At 46.3% G+C, this 25,324-nt stretch overlaps 1 protein-coding gene across 2 annotated transcripts in view; it reads left to right on the top strand.

Moving 5' to 3' along the window:
• ADAM19 (ADAM metallopeptidase domain 19) overlaps window positions 1-25,324 on the top strand; it is a 99,570-nt gene that overhangs the window by 28,275 nt on the left and 45,971 nt on the right. For both annotated transcript variants that reach the window (XM_032259554.1, XM_032259553.1), the window contains exons 4-5: window positions 8,653-8,731; window positions 15,569-15,645. In XM_032259554.1, the coding sequence (XP_032115445.1) occupies window positions 8,653-8,731; window positions 15,569-15,645 (156 nt within the window). The remainder of the gene's footprint in view (window positions 1-8,652; window positions 8,732-15,568; window positions 15,646-25,324) is intronic.

Below are 25,324 nucleotides of genomic sequence, written 5' to 3' on the forward strand. Positions count from 1 at the left end.
TGAAAAGCAGTGTCCTGTACGCTTTCCATAATGCTGACAGGCCCAGCAGAAGCAAAATCTGTGCCTCCCCTGGTTCTGTTTTTTCCTCCTTATCTAAAATTCTAAGCACTTGGTCTGTTAGGAACTGGTGAGACCTCTGCCCATTCCAGCAGCGGAGGCTTCACTGGGGACCTCTCTAGGGATTCTCAAACCAGCTTTTGTTGAAAACAATGATATCATTGAGTGGGCGGAGCTGGGCCGGACTTTCCTCAGCCAGTTGAAGGAGAAATGCGGTCTTTATGACTTCTGTATTTATGGCTCTTTTCCAGCCTCTTCCATGGCTCCCATGTGTCCCACTTCCCCCCTTTCCTCCTCCTTTCACCCAAGGTTGCGAGTTTGCAGAAAACTGACAGTCTCCACATTTTCTCTTCTTGCATCAGTCTCCCTGGGGAGAGGGCCAGAAGGGCCAAGGGGCTATAATGGCTGCATTATATCAAGCACGTTTTTTTTTTTTTTTCCCAAGGCCCCCCTTCTGGGGAAGGGAAGGGCAAGTCATGGAAAGGGACTCCTTTGGAGGGAGACTGGAGTGCCGGGGAAAAGGGTGATCTAAGTGTTGGAAGGGATGTCAGGTTCTTTGTCTTCTAGAAGCTCTTTATCTCTTGACTCCCTGATGCTTGGGATTTGGGGCTTGGGTAAGAATGCAGAGGTCAAACTGGCCTCTCAGGGATGTGGTGATAGGAATACGGATTTGGAAAAGGAGAGCAGCCATGTTGAGTGAGCATCCTTAGTTCCTGATCCCTAGACTGGCCTTGCTCTCTGCCCTCAAAACACACATACACACACGCACACACACGCATGCACACCCACACGCATGTGCACATACACCCCTCTCCTCCATAACTGTATAGACAGCTTGTTAGGAGAAACTGGTAATTGGTTACCACACTGGTTTGCAGCTGTTAAAGGAAGGAAGGAAGATGAGCTGTGAAACAGTGGCTTGCCTTCTGGGGACCATAAGGTGACACCTGCCTTCTGCATGGTCTGTCAGCATTTGCCAAGCACTCAGGAGCTGCAGGTGCCAAGCTAGGAGAAGGGCAGGAAACCCAGATCTGCCTCATTGGCTGCTGAAGCCCCGTCCGTTAGCACAGGGCCTGCACATCACTGACCTCCATAAATATTTGTGGAATGAGCCAGGGGGCTTGCAGGTGCAGGGCCTGATGCTCAGGAAACGTACTGCGTCCTGACCAGGGACCCCACCAGCAAATAGTGATGAAATCAAGCTGTGAGAAACTCTGGTCTCCCGATGCCATGTGCCCTGCAGTTTGTACCACATGACACTGCTGAATATGCAGTTATTCATGAGATGGCATGAACAGCCTTTCTTTGCCTTCTGGGTGTGTCTGGATGGCCCAACTCTTGGCTTGTCTACCACTAACATTTAGCTTACTGTAGTTTATTGAGATGATGGGTTTAGAAACAAAATACAACTGTGTGATGCTGGGCAAGTTGCTTTTGCTCTTTTTCGTTCTTCATCTGTAAAAGTGGAGGGCAGGGTTGGGCAAAGAGGGTGATATATAAATAATGTTTCATTGCAGTAGACTCTGTAGCTTACACACTAACCCTCGCTTCTCCTCAAAAATCTCTTTGGAAAAGACATAGGGCAACACATAGAATGAGGGAAAAGTTGAAGAACTAAGGTTTGGAAAGGTAGAGATCCCAGAATGAATAGACGATCCCTTCATATATTATCGTCTTAAAATTCCGAGATGAGATCTGACTGTCCAGGCATATCAGGAACCAGTCATTTGGCCAGGCAAGGGCAGGGACCTTGACTGACTCCAGGTGCCCTAGTCAGCAATGCAATGAGAGGGGAGTATTTCTTTAAATGCCAATCGGGCCACTGTTGTCTCTAGAAGGTGGCATCGATGCTGGGCAGGCTCCAACAGTAGGTATCCACTACGATCTAGGAGGGCTTTCCAAGTTCTGACATCCTTGACTCATGCTTTGGGTGTGGTATATGCATTAGTATGCTAGGAAGCATTGGGCAGGTTTATGAAAGTTTTTAATCAGAGGCTAAAAAGGGCTAAGCACCTACATTTAGCAGGCTGGTTTGTGGTCCTCACCTACCTGTGTTATGTTTGTTTGTTTGTTTCAGGGAGTGGTCCACTTATTCTCTTCTTTCTAAGCATATTCTCACAGCTCCAATGATCGCAGAGGGTCCCTCTCTTCATTTCCCCTGTGTCTTATCTGCACCGTTTTTCTTTATGAATTGGCCGCTTCCACATACCCTCTTGCATTGGCCCTTCCCTGTAGGTTTTTCTGTGGTATTGGCTAATCTGATAAACACTGTGGTTGTTTACCAAAAACTGGTTGCTAGAGAAGTTGCTCCTCCTCACCATGTTCGCTCTTAAATTTTTCTCAGAAATACTAAAGGTAGCACCTTGTTTCCCCGAACTGCTCTTATCTAATTCCAATAATTCAGGACACTGGAAAACAAATTTGTGAATTCTTCTTGGGTGAGCCATTTTGAGGGCCCCTCAGGTCCCTGCCAGTTGAGTTGCCTGATCCCGAGAAGTCAGCTCTATTTGTGCAGAGAGGTGATCCATCTTCATAGAGGCAGCCGAGCAGGAGGCATGAGGAGGATTAAATAAAGACTCTGCTGCCAAAGGAGTCAGTGGTGCTCATCCAAACATCCTTTGGTATATAACATAAAAAGCAAAACACAGGACCAGAAACTGGTCGGAAGGGTGCCAGGTCTTGTGGGGACTGGGAGAAGATGTCATGGGAAGTGGTTGGTGACAGGGAGTGTTGACTTAACACATTGTTTGGAAACTTCCTTAATAGGAGGTTAAAGAAAACATACTGAGTAGTGTTGGCCTTTTGCCAGGCTTCTGCATGGCTCCATTTTGCCTTTGGAGTGTTGCTTCCCAAGCTGGTCCTCTGGCAATGATTGTACTTATTCATGGGAGTCCCTGGATAGGAGGAGGTCCCAATTTTTTACACTAGGAACAACCTTCAAAGTTTCCCCTTCCTTGGCCTTTCTGTTCCCTCAGAAAGGAATGTGTCTGTCTGCAGGCCCCTGGACTCATCAGGCCCTTATTTGGCTTTGGGGCCATGCCTTTGGCATGTTGGTTTGTTTCCATTCCTTTGGAGTCAGAGGTGGAGTGAGTACTGATGCAGAAATCTTGATTCTGAAGCCACTCGGGCTGTCTCTTCCCTGCTTTTCCTTCAGCATCTTAGAAAACAAAACAATACTCACTGAATTTTTTTTGGTCCCAAAGATAGACTGGCACAGGCCATGACAGCAGAATAGCACTCTACTGTTCAGAGACACTTTCCAGTGCCTGTCTGCCCTGGGCATTGCCATTTCTGTTAGAAAGGGAAACTGAGGCTGAGTAGTTTGTGATTTGCATCGTATCACCTATATAAGTTAAAAAAATTGTCAGTTTACAAACATACCCGAAAGGAAAGAGACTAGTATTACAAACCTCAGATGCCCATTACCTAGATTTAGCAATGATCAAGATTTTGCCAAGTGTGTATATAGCTAGTGTTGGAGAAAATGATAGCAACACATGTAAAGCACAAATACTTTCTACTTTACAAGTAATTCTTTCACATTTGTTCATTTTATCTAACAAATAGTCATATCATCTTCCCATATGCCAGGCACTATTCTAACATCTTACAGGAGCTCTATGAAGTAGATTTCATCATTCTCCTCATTCATGATGAGAAAACATAGGCACAGAGAAGTTACTGACCAGCCTGAACTCACACGACTTATAAGAGCTAGGATTTGAATGTATTTTCTCATTTGATCCTGAGCATTGCTATGATACTGATGGTGATTATTAGTTTGTTCATTTTGCAGTCTAGAAAATGGAGGGGGATTATGTGGCTCACGCGAAAACAATTTTTAAACAAACGCATAGTGAGCACTTCTCCAAGTTTTATTTATCTAATTAATGGGGGAACCAGCAAGATGATAAAACTGGTTTAAAATTGGGTAAGGGAAACTAAGACATATTTGTGTGGGAGTGTGTGTATTTGATAGTGAAAAAAGGAACGCCAAGATAAAATTGCTAAATTAGATACAAAACTAGTTAATATCCTAGGAGCTGTGAAACCATAACCTTTGAGGTTATTTTTTCTACTAGTTGGAAATATTTGCATTTCTCTTGTATCTTATTAAGTTTTTACAAGTTAACATCTGATTTTACAGAGTGGAACAAGGGCTTCCCTAATTAATTGTAAACAGTACATCTTTCAAAGCCACATTCTTCCCATAAAGTCCGGAGAACGGTAGACAGGCTATTCAGGAGGCTGAGGCAGGGGAATTGCTTGATTCCTGGGAGGCGGAGGTTGCAGTGAGCCAAGATCACGCCACTGCACTCCAGCCTGATGACAGAGCAAGACTCCATCTAAAAAAAAAAAAAAAACTAAAATGCGGATTTGTTAATTCTTCCCTAGAGAAGGGAGGGGATTTTGTATTTTTTTAACAGTCTTTCCGGGTGTTGTGAAGCTGCTGCGCTGTCGCATGGTGAGAACATTGTTACTAACACAGGCAGGATGAAGACCCTCCTGGTGAAATAAGAGACACCAGCAGATCAGGACCTCCCAAGGCATCAGGAAAGAATTAGATAGAGAAAGATCCAGGGAAAGGAGGTGTCAGCAAAAATTGCTGCTTATATGAGCAGGGTGTTGCTCACCTATGCTGAGCTTGTCTGCAGAAGGGTATTTTTCAAGGTAATTTGGAAATTGTTATCACTTTATCTTCACTGGTTTGCTTATCTGAAGCAAGAGGAAGACAGTTTGAGCTCCCAGAAGATGCTTTGCAAATTCATTTTGGTGTCACTGCTCCTTCCTCTCTAGGGGGTGTTTTAGCATAGAGAGGCATTTGAAATTTTGTCTGACAATGAGTAGAGCTTAAAGGAATTGTCCTGAGTTTGAAGCTTCCGAGCCTTAGGTGCGACGGGTCCGAGCTGTTTTCAGGCTGCAATGTACTTTCGGCGCCTGGCTGCTTGTACAGGTTCCAGTTCTTTCTTAGAGAGTGACCTAATGTTTTATGCCCAGTATTTGGGGGTAGCTTATTTTCCTAGATGGGAGTCTGAAGATACAGATTTTGCTCAGGGACTTTGGGATCTAAATGACCTGGATTTTGCTCAATTGTAGTGCTGGCTACTGTTAACGTTGGTGCCGAGACGTGGCAGAGTGTCCTACTGATTTCTGCCTGTCTGTGGGCTCCTAAGCATGCAGCAGACAGAGCAGGAGGCAGCGGGGTACAACAGAAATCACTTTTCTATTAAAGCTAGAAAGAAGGAGTGGGCGGAATGGGAAATCTTGCACAGTCCTTTCTCTTCCTGGATGCACATCACTCACAAGTCATTTCCTGAAAATTCGAATGCAATCCAGTGGTGAGAGACGGCTTCCTGCGGGTCTGCTGAGCCAGCCCCTTGTCAGGGAGGAGATGAGAACAAGATGTGGTCAGAGAATGGGGCAGCTGGGCGGAGCCGGGCTGCTCAGTGGCCATGTACCCTCCTCTCTGTGGGATAGCAGCATCCTTTGGACGTAAGAGCAGCACCTGGACACATGGGCATATATAGACCTGACCTGGGGGAGTTGCAGAGTTGTTCAGACAGATGGCTGGACCCCAACCCTAGAGTTTCTATCTGATTCATGAGTCTGGGTGGAACCCGACAATTTGCATTTTTAACTAGTTTCTAGATGATGCTGATACTGCTGCTTCAGAAAGGATGATTAGGTAGAAGAGGAAAGCGGATTGTTTTATGTAGTTTCAGAGACCAGAATGAAGGCCTGTGGGTGCCAGGGACAGAGGAATAGTTTTTCATCTAGTGTAAACATTTTAACTACTATATGTAGTCAGAAATGGAGTGGATAGTCTCGGGAGCTCCCTGTCCCTGGAGGTGTCCAGTGGCAAATGACTGTCTGGCAGATTGCTGCACTAGATAGAAGGTTCATTCATTTGTTTGCGAGTTAATATTCACTCATCCACTCATTCACAGAATGCACATGTACTGCCTGCCTGCTAGGTACTGGGGGCTGGGGAGAAGCCTTCAAAGACACCAAGCTCCCTGTTTTGGAGAGCTTACAGTGTAGTTGGGATTTGACTATATAATTTCTAGGATTCCTTTCAGTGCTGAGGCTCGGAGAGTCCTAAAATGATGGGGTAATGTCCTTGGATGGATGATTTTTTTTCTCCCTTGCTAAGACTCAGAAGAGGCTGGGAATGTTTTTACCAGGAGCGCATTTTCTGTGGGAAAATTCACATCTCCCCTCTGGCACCATTAAACTCTAAACTCCTAACCAGTTGTACATGGCGCCATCTGTGAAAGCAGACCCAGGAAATGGGCTGTAGGAATGAGCAAACTGCATTTTACCACTTCTCTTAAGTAATGTACTACTGGAGAGATCATGGCTGGGGAAAGTTAGAGAGAAGAAACCGTTGAATTCCATCCGTTTTCCTGGATTCTTCTGTCATAATGCCTGTTGAAAGCAATAATGGTTGTCACTAACTTTTACCCAGCTCCGCTTTGTACCAAACATAGCATTAAGCCTGCTACATTTATTGTGTCATTTGATCCTCATGACAGCCCTATCAAATGAGCATATTGTTCTTATTTTTGCGTAGGAGGAAACAAAGGTTCAGAAACGTGCATTTAGTTGTTCATGGCTATAGAGCCAGTACATGTCAGAGCTGGAATCAAAACTTCAGTTTTCCAGTGTCCAGACCATGCTAATTAGTTAAGAGGGTTTTTCACTGAACAAACGTTAAGCACTGACATAAACCAGTGAGCAAAACTGCTTGGCCACTCCCCTCATGAGGCGTACAGTTTTTCTCACCCAGACAAATGGGTGACTCCTCCCTGGACTCTTGGGCTAGTCAGATGCTAAGGAGAAAGAGAAAGGACTGGGAGACAGATTCTTGCAAGTTAGCCACTGACCCTAAGTCTCTGTGTGAATGAGAATTTCTCTTCACCAAGCTGGGGTTCGTGCTTTGCTTCATTTTTACATTTTCCTGTTGGGCTTCTTTTCTTCTTGTCCAAGGCAAGATGTGGAAGGCCTTAATGTAGTATAGGAGACAATTCTTGTGGCATTTGCCTTCTGATCTTACAATGGGGATAGAGGGAGATCGGAGAGGTCCCGGAACTTAAAGCTGGAAGTGACTCTAGAGGGATTTTAGAGACCCTCTACGATGACCCTCTCTTGCTGGGAAATGTCACCTCTTTCAAGACCTGACTTATCCCTGAAGATTTCTTTGGCTGTCTGTGCTGGCCTAAGCCTACATTTTCTGCTTTTTAAGAGCTGTTTTAAATTAGATTTTTAGTTTTCAAAACACCTCTCTGATAGTTAATTTAAAAGTCAACCAACTTCAGAAATATGCAACTTACATTGTGAACATCTTCTGCAACCCCTAAGATAATCACCACCAACAACAGGCGCTTGTTTCTCCAATTGTTTTTGTTTTTTGTTTTGAGACGGAGTCTTACTCTTGCCACCCAGGCTAGAGTCCAATGACACCATCTCGGCTCACTGCAACCTCCGCCCCCCAGGTTCAAGCGATTCTCCTGCCTCAGCCTCTCGAGTAGCTGGCTGGGATTACAAGCACCCACCACCACACCCAGCTAATTTTTGTATTTTTAGTAGAGACACGGTTTCACTATGTTGACCAGGCTGGTCTTGAACTCTTGATCTCAGGCAGTCTGCCTGCCTCAGCCTCTCAAAGTCCTGGGATTACAGGCGTGAGCCAGTGCGCCCGGCCAACCTTGACTTTCTGTGGATCAATCCTGCCTTTAATGTGGCTGAACTATTAATAGTTGAAACATCCATTTGGCTCTTACATTATTCTTTTAACTTTTAGAGAAAATTCTAAGAACATTTCTTGGAATTGCCTTGCCTTTGGTGAGGGATTCTTAACCTCTATTTCAAAGGGTCTGTTGCAAGAAAGAAACCAATGTCCAAGTTTAGAAAAGCAAAAAAGGAACTTATTGGAGGGGTAACATATAGAATTACCGGGTCTCGGGAAACCTGAACCGCTAGGTGTCAGAAACAGCAGGCAACAGCAGCTTAGGGAACCCCTGTAGCAGGAACAGAGGAACAGATGCATCGCTTCCATCTGTTCAGACCTGGCAGCATCCCTCCACCGGCTTCACTTGAAACACGGGTCACCCTCTGGCCAGGGCCAAGTAGGACACCTTGATTGACAATCTCACCAAAATATGCATCAGAGAAGAGGTATTCCCTTAAAGAAAAATTGGTCTGCAGATACTAAAAATTGGTAGATCCAGTGCTGGAAAAATCAACTAAGGTGCACAATAGGGCTCATAGGCCCTGGGAAATTTTGCCTGTGTTTGCACGTGTGTTTTCCAGGACCCAGACAAACATTAAATCATTGCTTTAGTTCTGTCAGTTCCGTTTAGTTGGAGTGATGTTCCCACAGCGATGATAAATTATATTTAATTTACGTTAAATATAAAATTAATAACAAACTTCTTCTGGTTTTCCGTTTTGCCCCTTAGCCCCTTGTGGCTGCCCGTTTCTTTTGCTTGGAGATGCTTGGGATAGTCCTGCCGGTTCAGTTAAAATCAATAGTTGTTGCTAGGAGATGGAATTCATCCACTTAGATATAATGTCTCTTTTTATTTTTTGCAGGCAACTTTTTGCTCCTTCCTACACAGAAACCCACTATACTTCAAGTGGCAACCCTCAAACCACCACACTGAAGTCAGAGGTGAGTTCAGGTTCACAAGCATCTGTCCAGCAGCTGTCCTCTCCCAGCACCACTCCTAGGGACAGAGGAGATGCCTGATGGAGTTGGTCCCTCCTCTGAAGGAAGCGTTTTCCCCAAGCTTAGAACAAGGGAGCAAACAAGAGAAGCAAAACATGTATTTGATGTTTCATAGGTGCTCCTCCTCCTCCTTTGCTGACTAAAATGGCTAAAGAAATATAGAATATTTTACGGTAATTGCATCTGATTACAACTGATACAGATTATTGTAAAACATACATGTTCTTTGCTTTATGTTAATTACCTACATATTAACAAAAGTTGTAGTGAAAGGAATGACTTACTGATAATCCTGTCTTCTCATCCAATTAGACATTTGATTATTCCTTTTTAAATGGATGTGTAACATTTACAGAGTTGTAATCACTGCATACATTTTGTAGTCTGCTATTTCAATGTGATTTTTAAGTTATGAAGATTTTCTTAATTTGCTTCTATCTTCATATTGGACATTTTTTCCCTTAAAGTTGTTTTTGAGTAGGGATGTTTACACAACGTCAAAGATCTTTCATTTAGAAAATGGTCTTTCAGATCATTACATGTCAGTTTGCTTTACCACACTCCACTGGTAGACATTTTAGGTAGTGAATCATGCACATTTCATGGTGGCTAGCTCTTCTTACAGGGATGCCTATTGGAATTTGTAGGCTCAGAACATTGATTTTCAACCAGGAGAACCAATGGTGCTCCCCTGACCCCAGGGGACACTTGGCAATGTTTGGAGGCAGTTTTGATTGATTGCCATGACTGGCAGGGAGGATCTACTGGCGTCTGTATTCTACAATGCATAAGACAGACACCACCCCCCGCAAACAATAGAATTATCCAGCCCCAAATCTCCATAGTTCCCAAGTTGAGAAACCCTGGATTCGAATGACCATTCTCAAAATCTGGGCTGGTGAGATGGGGTGAAGAGGGAAGATGCATGCCGACAGGAGCAACGGTGGCCTTTGCCTTTGGGGCAGGACATAGTGGACTACTGAGGCACAGTACAGACTGGGAGGTGTGGTGTGGAGAACAGCAGAAGTCCCTCTGTCTCAGGACGCCTCCAGCAGCCTCCCATGGAACCTGAGTATTCTACCGGGCCCATTCTTTAAAATATCCCTGCTGGAGTGCAAGTGTCCAGCAAGATAACACTAGCCACTCAGTCATTAACAGCTCAGATTAGTTCACCAGATTACCCCTGGATGTGGAAAGAGATACAGGACAGGCAAGTCTCTGTCGCCCAGGTTGGAGTGCAGTGGCTCGATCTCAGCTTACTGCAACCTCTGCCTCCCAGGTTCAACCGATTCTTCTGCCTCAGCCTCCCCAGTAGCTGGGATTACAGGCACCTGCCACCATACCTGGGTAATTTTTGTGTTTTTAGTACAGATGGGGTTTCACCCTGTTGGCCAAGCTGGTCTTGAACTCCTGACCTAAGGTGATCTGCCCACCTCTGCTTCCCAAAGTGCTGGGATTACAGGTGTGAGCCACTGTGCCCGGCCACAGTTTTTGATAGATCTGAGAGATCTGAAGCATAGCAACCGGGTAGCTCAGGGGCTGTGTTATATGGCTGGCTGTGAAGACCAGCGCTGCCTTCTTCACCAAGACTGTCCTGGATGGGGACAGAGTTGGTAGTGTGGCCAGTGCCTGCAGCAAAGCTGGGCTGTGTCTTCTCATCCCCAGGGAGGCTGTCCAGCTGTGACTTCATATTCTTCAATGCCCCTTGGTCAAAGCTTTTCCTCTCTTCACGAGACCTCTGTTCTCTGTCTCTAGGAGCAGGGTGGGATGGGGGAACAGGCATGTCTAGAAGGCCTTTGGCCATGACAGCCTCCTTCAAACACCCTTCTCTGAGTTTGGATCCTGCCACTTCTATACCCACAGCTCAAGAATGGGTCTCAGTCCACAAATTTGCCATGAGCTCATGCTTTCTGCTATGAAAGCCCCCTCGGGGTGGCCTCATAAGGCTGAGACGCTGAGGAATGCAATGACTTAATGACTGGTCCTTCCTTGTTCTTTGTGCTCTCAGCTTGTGCATTAGGCAGAGATGTTGTAATGGCCTTTCAGAAACAGAGAATTGGAAGAGAACCCCCCTCATCCCCAGAATCCCCTCCTTCCAGAAGGTCTCGTTGACTGAAGCACATCCTAACTGAACCGTGGGAGGACAACTCATTGTTTTTTTTACATCCCCTGCTACTAGACTCTTGCAAAGCTCCCACCCAGGCCCATGGAGTTCTCATTTGGGAGCTGAGATCTCAATGAAAAATGGGAATGGAATAAACCACTGAGCCGCCCTTGACCTGAATGTTGCGGACTGCACTCTACTACCAAACTTGGCCTGGGGTAGCTGGAGTTCTGGGAACCTTTCAAGACTCATCAGCCAGGCCTTTAGGCTACAGACCCATCTAGGTCAGGTGGCTGGGGGAATGGGTCTGTGAATATGTTCTAACAGAAAGCGTGACAGGGTTTGCAATCTGAAGCCAGGGTTATCATCTTGGCTTTAACTAGTTATAGGACTTTAAACAACCCCCTTGCCCTTGACCACACTAGTGTTGTTTTCTCATCTGTAAATTGGATATGCTGATATCTGACTCGCAGGGCTGTGGAAGGGTAAGGTGAATCACTGATTTTTAGAGGAATTCATAAACATCTCTTCCAGCCCCACATTTTACAGATGAGGCAGTTGAGAGGAGAAGAGGAAAAGTAATTTGCCCAAGCCAAATAACCAGTAAGTGGCAAGGCGTAGGCTAGAACTTGTGAGAAGCTGGGGACAAGAAGTGTGACAAACCAAGTTCCTCCTTTGCTACTGCTTGGAGAGGCAGAGGATGGAGCTTAGGGACAGGCTGCTGGGGTTGCAGCCTCCACTTTGCTGTGTCACCTTGTGAATGACTTAGAACCTCTGTTTCAATTTCCTTCCTTTAGGACATGGCAATAATAATATCTACCTCATAAGACTGGTCAGAATCAAAGGAAAAAATCTGCCTAAGTTGTTTACCAAGCAATAAGAGCTGGGTGGATGTTAGCTCTTTCATTTTAGACGTAGGGCCTGGCTATGTCCCCCAGGCTGGAGTGCAGTGATGTGATCGTAGTTCACTGCAGCCTCGAACTCCCGGCTTTAAGTGATCCTCTTGCCTTGGCCTCCCAAAGTATTGGGATTATAGGCATAAGACGCCATGCCTGGTTAGATGTTAGCTCTTATTGTTTGTTTGTTTGTTTTTCGTTTTTTTGAGCCAGTCTCACTCTGTCGCCCACACTGAAGTGCAGTGACGTGATCTCAACACATTGCAACTTTTGCCTCCCAGATTCAAGCAATCCTCCCGCCTCAGCCTCCCGAGTAGCTAGGATTACAGGCACCCACCACCACGCCCACCTAATTTTTGTATTTTTAGCAGAGATAGGGGTTTCATCATGTTGGCCAGGCAGGTCTCAAACTCCTGGCCTCAATTGATTTGCCCGCCTCAGCCTCCCAAAGTGCTGGGGTTACAGGTGTGAACCACCACACCTGACCTCTTATTGTTATTAATAGTAAGTTGTAGGTGTTATCGTCACATGAGATAGTGTATGTGAGAGCTCTGTAAATTGTAAAGCATGTTACAGAAGTCAGGTGCTCAATTTTTAAGAGCACTACAGCTATGAACACTCTTCGCATCCACTTAAAGATAGGAAGAGGTGCGGGGATTCTTCACAGCCATTTCTGGGTTTCTGGGTTTCAGTTTTTTCTCTCTTGTTTTTTTTTTTTTTTTTTTTTTTTTTTTTTAGACGCAGTCTCACTCTGTCACAGTGGTATGATCTCAGCTCACTGCAACCTCTGCCTTCTGGGTTCAAGCAGTTCTTTTGCTTCAGCCTCCCAAGTAGCTGGGACTACAGGCGTGCACCATCACGCCCAGCTAATTTTTTTTATTTTTAGTAGAGGCAGGGTTTCACCATGTTGGTCAGGATGGTCTCAATCTCTTGACCTTGTGATCCATCTGCCTCAGCTTCCCAAAGTCCTGGGATTATAGGTGTGAGCCACCGCGCCTGGCCTCTGTTCTTTCTATTAACCAGCGTTTTGAAACTGTAGCTGATAAACATTTCTGAACTCCTTGATTCTCTGTCATTGCAACTTCTCTGAGCCCCATTTAACCCACACAGGCCCAGCCCCTTTTCTTCCCATGAATAATCCTGTGCTACGGGGTTTGTGGCTTCCCTGTTGAGTTCTAAGGACCAGGTTCAGGACTTGAGTGTTCATGAGGGCCCTCCAAAATCCCAGATCCCAGGGACAGATAGAGAAGCCACATGATAGGCTGGCATTTGAAAGCAGTTGGAATCCTGGCCAGAAGGAGGGTTTTGCCTGCCACGCCTTCTTTCATAATCACAGCACAGTGACTTTCCTTTGTGCTCCTCTCAAGGGGGGCATCTGACTTGTTTAAAGTCTAGAAGAGTTTGATGCAAAGCTAGGGGTTGGCTCTGTCCATCCTCCTGACTGCTTGAGCTTGAATGGGCAGGAGAGCCACATCGCTGGCAGATGGATCGCCTGCAGATGAAAGGGCACCTGTGGTCTGGAGAACAAGGCCGCACTGAGTGTCAGCTTGGCCTGTATCCTTTGATTTGGCTGCATGGCTGGCTGGATAGGATGGAGAGATGGCACAGCTAGGGCTGTGGATTCAGCCTCTTGGAGAGCTTCCAGGTCCCTTGAGCCCGTATTCTTTGTTAAAGGAGAATTGCATGATTACATGGTTGCCGATGTTTATTGCCTGCCACTCTGGGCCAGGTACTCTACTAGCTCCTTTATATACAATATTCTTACCACCACTCTGGGGGGCAGAGGCTAAAGACGCTGAAGGTCAGAGAGAGGTTGTACAATTGCTTATGCTTGGATTTAAATCTGGCCTGGCTATGCCAAAATGCTCGAATTTAATTATTTATCTATACTCAGGCTGAGAGCTGGGAGGGAGGTGGAGCCAGAGAATACAGACACATGGGGTAGCTGAGGATTGGGTCACATCCCTGTCTGGTGGGGACAAAGAAGCAACGGCAAGCAGCATGGTCCTGAGATGGGGGAAAAGAGAAAGCTTCCGTGGCTGCAACCATGTGGTTTACATCTATCCCTCTTGAAATCTTTTCAGAGCCCGCTGTCCCCTGAGGGTTTTACCTTCTCTTTGTTCTGACCAGTGTATCTCTCTTGACCTATTTGGGAGGAAGCCTCTAGGAACGTGTCTCTTGTTGTTACTCCTCCATTTGTTGGAGACGGTCCTGATTTCATGCCCGTCTGTCTGGTTTAGCACTTTAGCATGCTCAACAGTGCGTATTTGCTTCCTAAGTTCTATGGTTACCTGACTTATAAAACACTCTGCCACCACCTGAAATGTTTATTTCAAGCCCCTCCTTTTGGTTTGTAATTACATCTGTTTGGATTTCTCATTAATGACTGCCCCTCACAAGACCATAAGCCCCGTGAAGGCTGAAGCTGTGACTCTGTTTGCCCATTATGGTGTCTCCTGGGGCTAGCCCGGGCCCAGCATGGTGTAGTGCTCACAGCTGTTTGTAGTGATGGAAGAATTCTGACAGCTGTGGGACACCGTGGCTGGAGAGCAGCAGCAGGCCTCAGGGGCACAGGTGCCAGATCAAGTGTGATCTGGAAGAGCTGAAAAAGCTGTGGAAGAGAAGGGAGTGTTGTCTACTATAACAAAGCACCATAAACTTAAGGGTTTAAAACAATGGAATTTTACTTTCTCACAGTCCTGGAGGCTAGAAGTCCAAGCTCAAGGTGTTGGCAGGGCTTACTCCCTCCAAGCCTCTGGGGAGAATCATTCTGTGCTCCTCTAGCTTCTGGTGGCTTCTGGCTATGCTTAGTGTTCCTTGGCTTGGAGCTTCATCACCCCAGTCTCTGCCTCCATCTGTAAATGGCCTTCTTCTCTTACTGCGTGTGTCTCTGTGTTCTTCCCTCTTCTTAGAAGGACACAAATCACTGGATTTAGGACCTTCTCTAATTCAGCATGATATCATTTTGTTTTTGTTTTGTTTTTTCCTTTTCTTTGAGACAGAATCTCACTCTGTCACCCAGGCTGGCATGCAGTGGTGCCATCTCGGCTCACCGCAACCTTCACTTCTCAGTCTCAAGCGGTTCTCCTGCCTCAGCCTCCCGAGTAGCTGGGATTACAGGTGTGCACCACCACACCCAACTAACTTTTGTATTTTTAGTAGAGATGGGGTTTCACCATGTTGGCCAGGCTGATCTTGAACTCCTGACCTCATGTGGTCCATCTGCCTCAGCCTCCCAAAGAGCTAGGATTACAGGCGTGAGCCACTGCGCCTGACTCAGCATGACATTATCTTAATTTAATTACATCTACAAGAGCCTATTTCCAAATAAAATCACATTCTGAGGTGGATGTGAATTTTAGGGGGATTCTATTCAACTCACTGCAGAGGGATTGCAAAGATAACATCGCTGGGGAGGCAGGTTCTTTCAGGAATCAGTGTTTTCTGTGGCCAACATCACGCCATGGAAAGAGCTCTGCACTAGGAAAATTCTGGATTTCCCAACCAGCAGGGAAACCTTGGGCAAATCTCTTTGCTCCTTTGAGCCTCAGCTTTTCATGTGCTTCATGGAGATAAGGACATCTGCCCTGCCCCATCTCCCAGGATTATCATGGGAATCGAATGAAATGGTGGCTTGGAGAGCTCGTTGCAGGTTGTAAGCTGCTATAAGGCTGGGTAGGTATATAGTAAGCCATGCATCACCAATCACTGTTCTGAGACATTAATGTTGCCATGCTTATCAGTGTCCTTTGGGCTGACCACCTCCTTTCTCCTTGGTAGGATCACTGTTTTTACCACGGCACAGTGAGGGAGACAGAACCGTCCAGCGTCACGCTCAGCACCTGCCGGGGAATTAGGTAAGAGACCCTGAGGCTGCAGGTGGCACCTGGCACTCTCCCCAGGGATGGAAGTTTCAAGACAAGCAGACAAGGCTAAGGCAAGGACCTTGGGAAGCATTGAGAATGTGTGCAAGCCACCCCAGAGAGGGGCTGAGCCTGGGAGGAGGAGGGGCAAGGGAAAGCCTAAGTAATCCACAAATCCATTGGGATTTAACTTTCCAGGTGAACTTGATATTTAAAATATAGGTTTTGTTATTATTTAGATATGATAAGGCCAAAAAATCAGGGGATGACTGCCATTGAAAAGATGGTTATACTCACCAAAAAAGTAGGGGCCAGCTATGCCATGGGGGGCAGCACAGGAAGCACTGGGGTTGGTCAGGAGGCAGAGGGAGCCTGGAGAAATGTCAGCAGGAGCCCTTATTGTGGTTTCTGCAGGAAGGAATGGGTGAGGCAGAGTAAGCAGGTTTAGGATTGGTTAGTTCGTATAATTTCAGCAGGCTCTGGGGTTTATGGGCTCTCTGTTCTGAGTTTTCCTGTACCTGGTTCTGGGGTGATTAGGGAAGGGAGATAGTGGCCAAAAGGGTGAGAGCCCCATAAAATAGATGGCTAGGGTACGGGCTCTGGATTGGTTGGCTTCCATTTGAAAGGCAAGGTAGCTAGGAAATTGTTGATTATCTTTAGGATCAGCTAACCCTGGAAAAGGCAGTCCCTCTACGGTCAGCCAGACCAGATGTCAAAGCAACAGAAAATAAAAAAGAAGACATATAGTTGATACACTCCGGATGGATGAGTTTGTGCATTTGGTTCCACATCTGTTCAGTTCTTCTTTTGTAGAAGTACTTGGAGGTGGCGAAATAGGAAATGGATGGTTAACGAACAGAGAGTAGGTAGAGGAAGGAGAGGCAGGGATAATTTTCGAGACAGAAAATCAACTGAAAAGCTCCAACTAGAGTGTACTTTTGAGAGTGACCCTTCCTTCTCTGAGTGAGACTACCTGGCTTTGAGCCAGGAGCAGTTTACCAGCTGGGTGATCTTGGGTCTCAATGGTCTCATTGTAAAATGCGGATGAAAAGAATATATGCCTGCGGTTGTGAGGATTCAGCTTGTGAATAGCTATGTTACCTAAGAACTTGCAGTGACATACTGTCAGCATGCAGTGACCTCCTAGGCCTTTGCTTCTCTAGGTACGGTCTGTGGATGGGCAGCATCAACTTGACCTGGGAGCTGGTTCAAAATGCAGCATCTCAGGTTCCACACGACCTACTGGATTTCAATCTGCATTTTACCAAGATTCCCAAGTGATTTGTGTGCACATTATAGTCTGTACCTGAGACTGCGTGTTCCTTGAGAATATGGAGTATATCTCAAATGTCTGTTTCTCTCCTCCAGCCTGCATGCAGTAGGATCTATAAATGAAAGTGAAGTAATAAGTGTTGTCTACATAGACCCCTCTCAATATCCCCTGTTTTGTTTTTTTTTGAAGAAGGATGATGATCTGAGAAACCTGGTATCTCATTGCATATACTAATTGCCTGGGTTTTGATTGACTGTACTATGTGGTGCCTCTGTGTAGTGATAGACAGTGAGCTACAGACACACACACAGTGTTTCCCAGAGTACACAGGCTCAGTGAGAGACACTTCAGCCTAGTGTAAACTGGCTCTATGGAAGAAAAGGAAAAAGCCCTGATTCGTAGCATCTGCCAATATGCTGGCAAAGATACTCCCACCGTAATCAATTTAAAGCTACCAATACGATGTTATTGAAGGCAGAATTGGGAAGATATGCTTTTGCTTGGCTTTCATGAGCCGGTAGGAGATTGATTGATTCATTCAATTGATTGATTGATTGATTCCTCTTCCTCTCTTGATTGATTTATTCATTCAATTATTGCATTTTTCATTCAACAAATTGAAATTTGGTGTCTTCCTAATGCCAATGCCCTACACAGGTGGAGGGAACACCAGCACTGTAATTTTGGAGCCCTCAGTTTCCTTATCAATAAAATGAACATCAGTATTAGGCATGGTAGAGATTATTGCTGTAACTATAGTACTTTTAAACATAAAGGATTTTCCTCATCTTACATCAGTGAAACCATGCTGAGACTTATGCAGGCTCCTATACAGATCGAAGGTTTCTCACACTGCAGGTCCCAATTGTCTGTTTATAAATTGAGCCATGACTTTATTTGGATGCTGCATGGTGAGTTGGCTGGAGGAAATTAGGCAGGAAATGGGATTTGGATGGGAAGCAATAACAGAGTGGCCCCAAATCCCCCCTGCTTAAATGACCCGGTTGAGTCAAGCCAACTGGCCTCACAGTCGTATTTATAGGCCCAGCCACCGCCACCTGCAGTCTGCAAGTAAACAAAGTTTGTCCCAAGAAGGAGGAAAAAGAACATGCAGGTGTGACCTGCTTCTCTCTGCGTCTTCCTCTATCCCCTCAGTCCGGAGCAGTGGGAACTTGGCTTGGCCTCTTGTTAATCATTCCAGCAGCAGTGCTGACAGGGATGGGGGTACTTGGTGAGCCGTCTGTGTGTTTCTGTTTTGCACACTTCTGTCTGGTGAGATCCACCTGCCTTACTTTCCCATCCTTCTCACTACACACACCTTAAGAAGCCAAGGCTGTGGGTGGACTGATTTAAGAGCTGGAGACTCATGCCAGGTGGTTCCATTCAGATCCTGGAGAAGGAGCAGCTGCAACAGCAGTAGCATTCAAACGCATGTCGTCAAAATTCAAGGTGCCTCACAAAACTCACAAAGCACTGCTGCAGTGGAAAACCTCCATGGTGATTGTTCTTCTGTCCTGGAAACATGCTCCTGTGATTGGAGAAAATAGGTAGAATTTATATCAAGTGAGATCTTCAGGGCCAATGATACAACGAGGAATTCAGCTGAGCTTCTAGATGGTTGCTAGGCCCCCTCTTCTCTCCAAAGCAGTTCTTTAGGTTATTTTAGTTGAAGAAGTAATACATGATCTTAATAAAAATAAATTCAAAAAAGTACAAAAGAGTGTACAGTGAAAGACAGGTCTCTTTCTCACTCTAGATTTCCAGATTTCCTTCCTTCCCAGAGATAGCCGTTGTTACCAGTTTCTTGTATATCCTTTTTAGGAATATTCCTTGCAAAAAAAGAACATAGATATGTCATTGATATGGTTTGGCTCTGTATCCCCACCCAAATCTCATCTCGAATTGTAATCCCCACGTGTTGAGGGAGGGACCTGGTGGGAGGTGACTGGATCATGGGACGGTTTTCCCCATGCTGTTCTTATGATAGTGAGAGAACTCTCACAAGAGCTGATGATTTAAAAGTGTCAGTTTCCCCTGCGCTCCCTCTCTCCTGCCATCTTGTGAAGAAGGTGCTTGCTTTCCCTTTGTCATCTGCCATGATTCTAAGTTTCCTGAGGCTTCCCCAGCCATGCGGAACTGTGAGTCAATTAAATCTCTTTCCTTTATAAATTACCCAGTCTCAAGTAGTTCTTTATAGCAGTGCGAAAATGGACTGATACAGGAATATAATGTCTCTAATCTTATTTGAGACCTGGACCCTTTGAGAATTGATTGGAAGCTATGGGTACTTGTAAATGACACCAATAGGCCAGACATGGTGGCTCACGCCTGTAATCCCAGCGCTTTGGGAGGACAAGATGGGCGGATCACCGGAGGTCAGGAGTTTGAGACCAGCCTGGCCAACATGGTGAAACTCCGTCTCTACTAAAAATACAAAAATTAGCTGGGTGTGGTGGTGCATGTCTGTAGTCCCAGCTACTTGGGAGGCAGAGGCAGGAGAATCGTTTGAACTCAGGAGGCAGAGGTTGCAGTGAGCTGAGATCGTATCCCTGCACTCCAGCCTGGGTGACAGAGCAAGACCCCATCTCAAAAAAAAAAAATGACATCAATAAAAAGATGTGGCATCCCATCTCACTGGGGATGTCAAATGTCATTCTCTCAAGCCTGTCTAAGCTTAAGACATTCTCTTAATGTTTACACTGGGTTAAGGTGTCTCTGACTGAGCCTGTATATTCTGGGAAACGCTGTGTGTGTGTCTGTAGCTCACTGTCTATCAGCAGAAGGTGTACCTAATTGGTAAGTTGTTCACTTAAAAAATTGTTTTTTGTTAAAAATTATCATTATATAGCTAATACAAGTTTAGTGTTAAATGTTCAAATCATGCAGGAATATACAAGCGTTAAGAAGTGAAAGTTCTTTATCTTGTCCTACCCTCCCAAACAATCCCATTCTCCATCTGTAATTACTGTTGGAGGTATCCTTAATTGAAATACATAATTTTGTGTTTGTGTGTTTGTATGTGTGTATGTATATATGTGTATATATGTATATGTATATACCATATGAACAGATTTAATCCAAATGAGATTACCCTATGCATACAGTTTAGTGTTTTTTTCCCAACATAGCATTATGTTTTAGGTGTGCATAGATCTATCTCATTCTTTTAATGGTTGCATAATATCTTTTGTACTAATGTCTGACAGGTTTCATTATATAGAAAGTCTTTCAGAGGTGTACAGTAAATCATCCATAGTGGTCTATTTGATGGATCACCCTTATATTACAGCAACTCTGCCTTCAAAAGCTTAGGGCTCTCGCTCGCTGTAATTATACCTTAACCCTGGTGCCTGGACTCAGATTCTGGGAGAGAGGGAGAGAGGGACAATATGAGACTGAGAATGAATGCAGGAGAATGTGTGGGAAAGAGTGCATGTTGGCCTGGAACAAGCTCAACATCTAAAGCAAGGGATCCACGTTTAAGAGCTAGCTCCGTACTTCCTGGCTATGTGATCTCTGTGTTTTCCTCTCCCCATTAAATTCTTTCCTTGTCTTTGCCGTGGCCAGCTGGTCCCTCCCTAGGCCCTACTCTATCCAAAAGGTGGCTAAGTCCTGGGAGTGGGGTGAGTGGTCAGGGGCATACCCCAGAGTACCAGCCTGGACGTTAGGAGAGCTGGGGTTTGCTCCGGCTCTAACGTTAACTCAATAGGTGAGCTTGAGCAAGCTCTTTTTTGGGTGGGCATTCCTCTCTTCTGTAAAACGAGCATAGACCAGACCATTAAAGCTTCCTTCTGTGTTGGAGGCCCTGGGATGCAGAGAGGTTGGGCAGAGTCTTAGGGAGGTGCGAGCCAGGGGCAGAAGGAGGTGGCTCAGATACACGCAGCCAGCCCTGGAAGAGAAGTGGCAAGTCCTTTCCGCCTTCCTTCTGCAGAACGGATCTTAAATGCCACCTCCATGTCAGGCATTGTGCAGATTAAGCCCTCAGAGGGCAGTATCATTAAGTTGTGATGAATTTAGATTCTGGAGCCAGACAGTTCCTGGTTTAAACCCTGCCAAGCTATTTAAGTTCTCCAGTCTCAGTTTTCTCATCCGTAAAATGGGAATAACAATGTTGACGTCATTGGTGGATTTACAGTAGGTGAGGAATGCAGGCTCCTTGACAGCAGGGACTTTGCTCTGATCATGCTGTTTCCCGTGCTGAGAACAGTTCCTGTCACACAGTGGGTTCTCAGTACAGATGTGTGGAATTGCTATTGAATAAAACATTTTTCATCTTGCTTGATGTATAATCCATGATCAATGACTGTTAGCTATTCTTTTAAAATCTTGCCTTGGTTATTAGTAAACATTGCCTATTGAGTCCATTATCACAGCAACTCTGTGAGATGGGCTGTGTTATTACATCACTTACCACACAGCTAGGAGACAGCACAGCTAGAGCTTGAATTCAGGTCCTATATGGGGGTATCCCGTCCCTGAGAAAGCACGTGACCTACAAGCCTTCTCTTTTTTGCAGTCTTTGGAGTTCCCTGTAACTCCTTTGGCATGGATAAAAATTGCAGGGAAGGGCAGAGGAAAGAAGGGTAGTAGGGTATTTCCTTTTTTTTTTTTTTGAGATGGAGTCTTGCTCTGTCACCCAGGCTGGAGTGCAGTGGCGTGATCTTGGCTCACTGCAACCTCCACCTCCCAGGTTCAAGCGATTCTCCTGCCTCAGCCTCCTGAGTAGCTGGGACTACAGGCGCATGCCATCATGCCTGGCTGACTTTTTGTATTTTTAGTAGAGATGGGGTTTCACCATGTTAGCCAGCATGGTCTCGATCTCCTGACCTCATGATCTGCTCACCTCAGCCTACCAAAGTGCTGGGATTACAGGAGTGAGCCACCAAGCCTGGCCTAGTAATTACCTTTTAGGGCACCTCTGGATATAGGGATGTAGAATGTGTCCCCTTGGGTTTAGCTCTGAATAGACAAGTCCCCAGGAAGCAGTTCTTGGCCTGGTTCCTTGAAGAATGCATTTGGTGAATCCTTCAGTTATTCAGGGGTTAGACATGAGTTGCCTGTTGCCTGCCTGCCTGCCCTGCCCAGTTTTTCCTGTACCATTTCATTTGCATCCATCTGTTAACGATGAGTAATAGCATGGAGAACAGAATGGAGAATGGCATGTGAGGTCCTGGCCACCCAGCCTCCTGGGCCCTGGCTCATGCTTCCTGGCTGAGTTCTGCCTCTGCCAGTGGTAATATTCAGCAAATTAGATCAACCAAGGCTCCTAGAAGGATGAATGACTGGTGGTGCTCGGAAGAGGACAGCTAAGGAGTGGAGGTGGGGGTGGGGTGGGGAGGGCCCTGGAGCCACATTCTCAGACATTCCCCCAGCAACAAAGCTGCTGACCGCTGACAGTGCTGGGCTCGTGCCAGCCTCTCCTCCATCCCCAGGCCATGTGAGAGGATTACAGCCGTGACATGGGCAAATTACCAGCACAGCAGTTGGAGGAAGGGAGGGAAGTGGCCGCAGAATCCTATTTATTGCTGGAAGGACCTTCAGTGTCCTTCTGAGCCTGTGTTTCTCTCAGACTGTAATCTGCCTGCTCCCTGAATCAGAATTGCTAGGGGCCTGGTGACAAGCAGGCGCCTGCTGCAGAGCGTGGTCTGCAGGCCGAAGCTCCTGAGCGTGGCTGGGCAGGGAATTACCCACGGGCTCGATAACGGTGCAGACACTCAGGCCTGCGGAGCTGGGTTTTTTAGTTTGGGCCCTGTATTAGTCCATTTGTGTTTCTATAAAAGAATACCCAAGGCGATGGGCCGGGCGCGGTGGTTCAAGCCTGTAATCCCAGCACTTTGGGAGGCCGAGGCGGGTGGATCACGAGGTCAAGAGATCGAGACCATCCTGGTCAACACGGTGAAACCCCGTCTCTAGTAAAACTACAAAAAAAATTAGCTGGGCATGGTGGCGTGTGCCTGTAATCCCAGCTACTCAGGAGGCTGAGGCAGGAGAATTGCCTTAACCCAGGAGGCGGAGGTTGCGGTGAGCCGAGATCACGCCATTGCACTCCAGCCTGGGTAACAAGAGCGAAACTCCGTCCCAAAAAAAAAAAGCTAGGCAATTTATAAAGAAAAGAGGTTTATTTGGCTCACACTTCTGTGAGCTGTACAGGAAACATGGCGCCGGCACCTGCTTCTGGTGAAGGCCCCAGGCTGCTTCCACTCGTGGCAGAAGGTGAAGGGGAGCCCGTGTGTGTGGAGATTAAGTGGTGAGAGACGAAGTAAGAGGGAGAGGGAAGACATGCTAGGCTCTCTTTAAGAACCAGCTCTTGAGGGAACTCTCATGGGAATTTGCTGAGTAAAAACTCTCATTCCCGCCAGGATGCACCAAGCCATTCATGAGGAATTCACCCCACGATCCTAACACCTCCTGCCAGGCCCACCTCTAACATGGGACCACATTCTGCCATGAGACTTGGCAGGGCCAAAAAAACCATATCCATAGCAGACCTGGATACCCGTGTTTTTAATACACTGTAGAATATTCTAGTAGATAGCTCTGGGACCTCTGCTGCTAGAGATCTCGAACACAGGCTTGGAACACACTGATGGAGGCAGACAGCACAGAGCTTAAGGGCATGAGGTCCACAGTGTATGGACCTTAAATCTTTGGCTCCAGATTATCTGGTCCCCATGCCTGGAGCCCACACTCTGCCCTTAACCACAAGAGCTTGTTATTTAATGTCTCTGAGCCGCAGTTTCTTCATCTGTAAAATGGGACTCATGAGGGTGCCTTTTTATAAAGACGATGTGGGAATAAAATAAGAATAATGTTTGTAAACACAGTGCCTGGCACCCGGATAGCTCAATCAATGGCATCTGAAGGTGAAAAGCAGGCTTCATGCCTCCTTTGTCTTTTCTCCTGGGAAACTGAGGTGAGGCCAGTCACCCCTCAGAGGAGAGCTGCTGGCACCATCACTTGGAGCCATCTGTAAACTCATGGTATTTTTCTGATTCACTCTACATGGCTATTTTTTTTCTTTTGGAGACAGAGCCTCCCTCTGTCACTCAGGCTGGAGTGCAGTGGTGTGATCTCATCTCACTGCAACCTCTGCCTCCTGGGTTCAAGCAATTCTCCTGCCTCCGCCTTCTGAGTGGCTGGGATTACAAGCGCCCGCTACCATGCCTGGCTAATTGTATTTTTACTAGAGACAGGGTTTCACCATATTGTGCAGGCTGGTCTCGAGCTGCTAAGCTCAGGCAATGCGCCCGCTTTGGCCTCTCAAAGTGCTAGGATTGCAGGCGTGAGCCACCATGCCCAGCCCCTACTCTACGGACTATCGTGCCTGAGGCAGTGGAAGGTCAGGGTAAGGTTGTGGGACTTGGAACTAGAATGTTCCCATTCAAATCCCGACTTCTTTAATACCTAGGTAATGGGCTGATCTGTGCAGCAAATCACCATGGCACACGTTTGTTTACCTGTGTAACAAACCTGTCCGGCCTGCACATGTACCCTGGAACTTAAAAGTTGATGAAACAGAAACAAAAACAAATCCCTACTCTTAGTATTTGTGTGACTTTGGATTAATTAACCTTGCTGAGCCTTTGTTTTCCCATTTGTACATTGGGGATAATATTAGTAAGGATCCTAGGATGGTGGTGGGAATGATAAAATGCTTTCTGAGCACAGTGCCAAGTCCATAGCAAAGGCTCAATAATCTACAGCCACCGTGGTGATTCTTATTTATTGTACACTACACTTTGGCTTGGTCTCTGTCTTACTTAGCTCACAGGCTTGTTCAAGCAGTGTCAGATCAATTACGCCTTGCGACCCTCCACTGGAACTTTCCCTGATTCCTCTATGGAACTTTCCACTCACTGGGTGTAACCTCGGCAGCCACAGCCTGGTGCACACAGAACCATCAGTTGGTTTGTGGTCAAGCCCTCTGTTCCCAAAGCATGTAGCCATTAGGGGAAACTGAGCCGATGAGAGAGGTCTTGGTTGGCTGGGATGAAGAGATAACTTGGGAGCAGGATGTGTGTTGCAGCTCTCTCCTCTGCCCTTTCCTGCCTGGATTAGGGAGTGGTTGTGACCCTTGCTGTTTGCCCCACTCCCATCCCCAGATGTTCAGGGAGTACCTTAGATGTCTGTCAAAGAAGGTGATCGGGTACTGCTGTGTCAGCCTGGGTGAGGCGGCCAGGAAGTCATCAGGCTTCCTGGATCTGGAATGAGGTCAGCCAGGGATAGGATCCGGGAATGGCTGCTGCCCATCACAGCCTGGCGCTGATTTTCCTGAGAGCGTCACAGGCTCTTCCCAAAGGGCAGAATCTGGGCAGGAATGGTGGGGGTTGTGGTAGAGGTGGAAGCTGAGATAAGCTAAGAGAGAGAGAGGTCCTGCTGATTTACAGCGGCAAAGACTGT

Source organism: Sapajus apella, unplaced genomic scaffold (assembly GCF_009761245.1).
Source record: "Sapajus apella isolate SASKATOON/1434 unplaced genomic scaffold, GSC_monkey_1.0 scaffold110, whole genome shotgun sequence".
NCBI classification, from domain to species: Eukaryota; Metazoa; Chordata; class Mammalia; order Primates; family Cebidae; genus Sapajus; species Sapajus apella.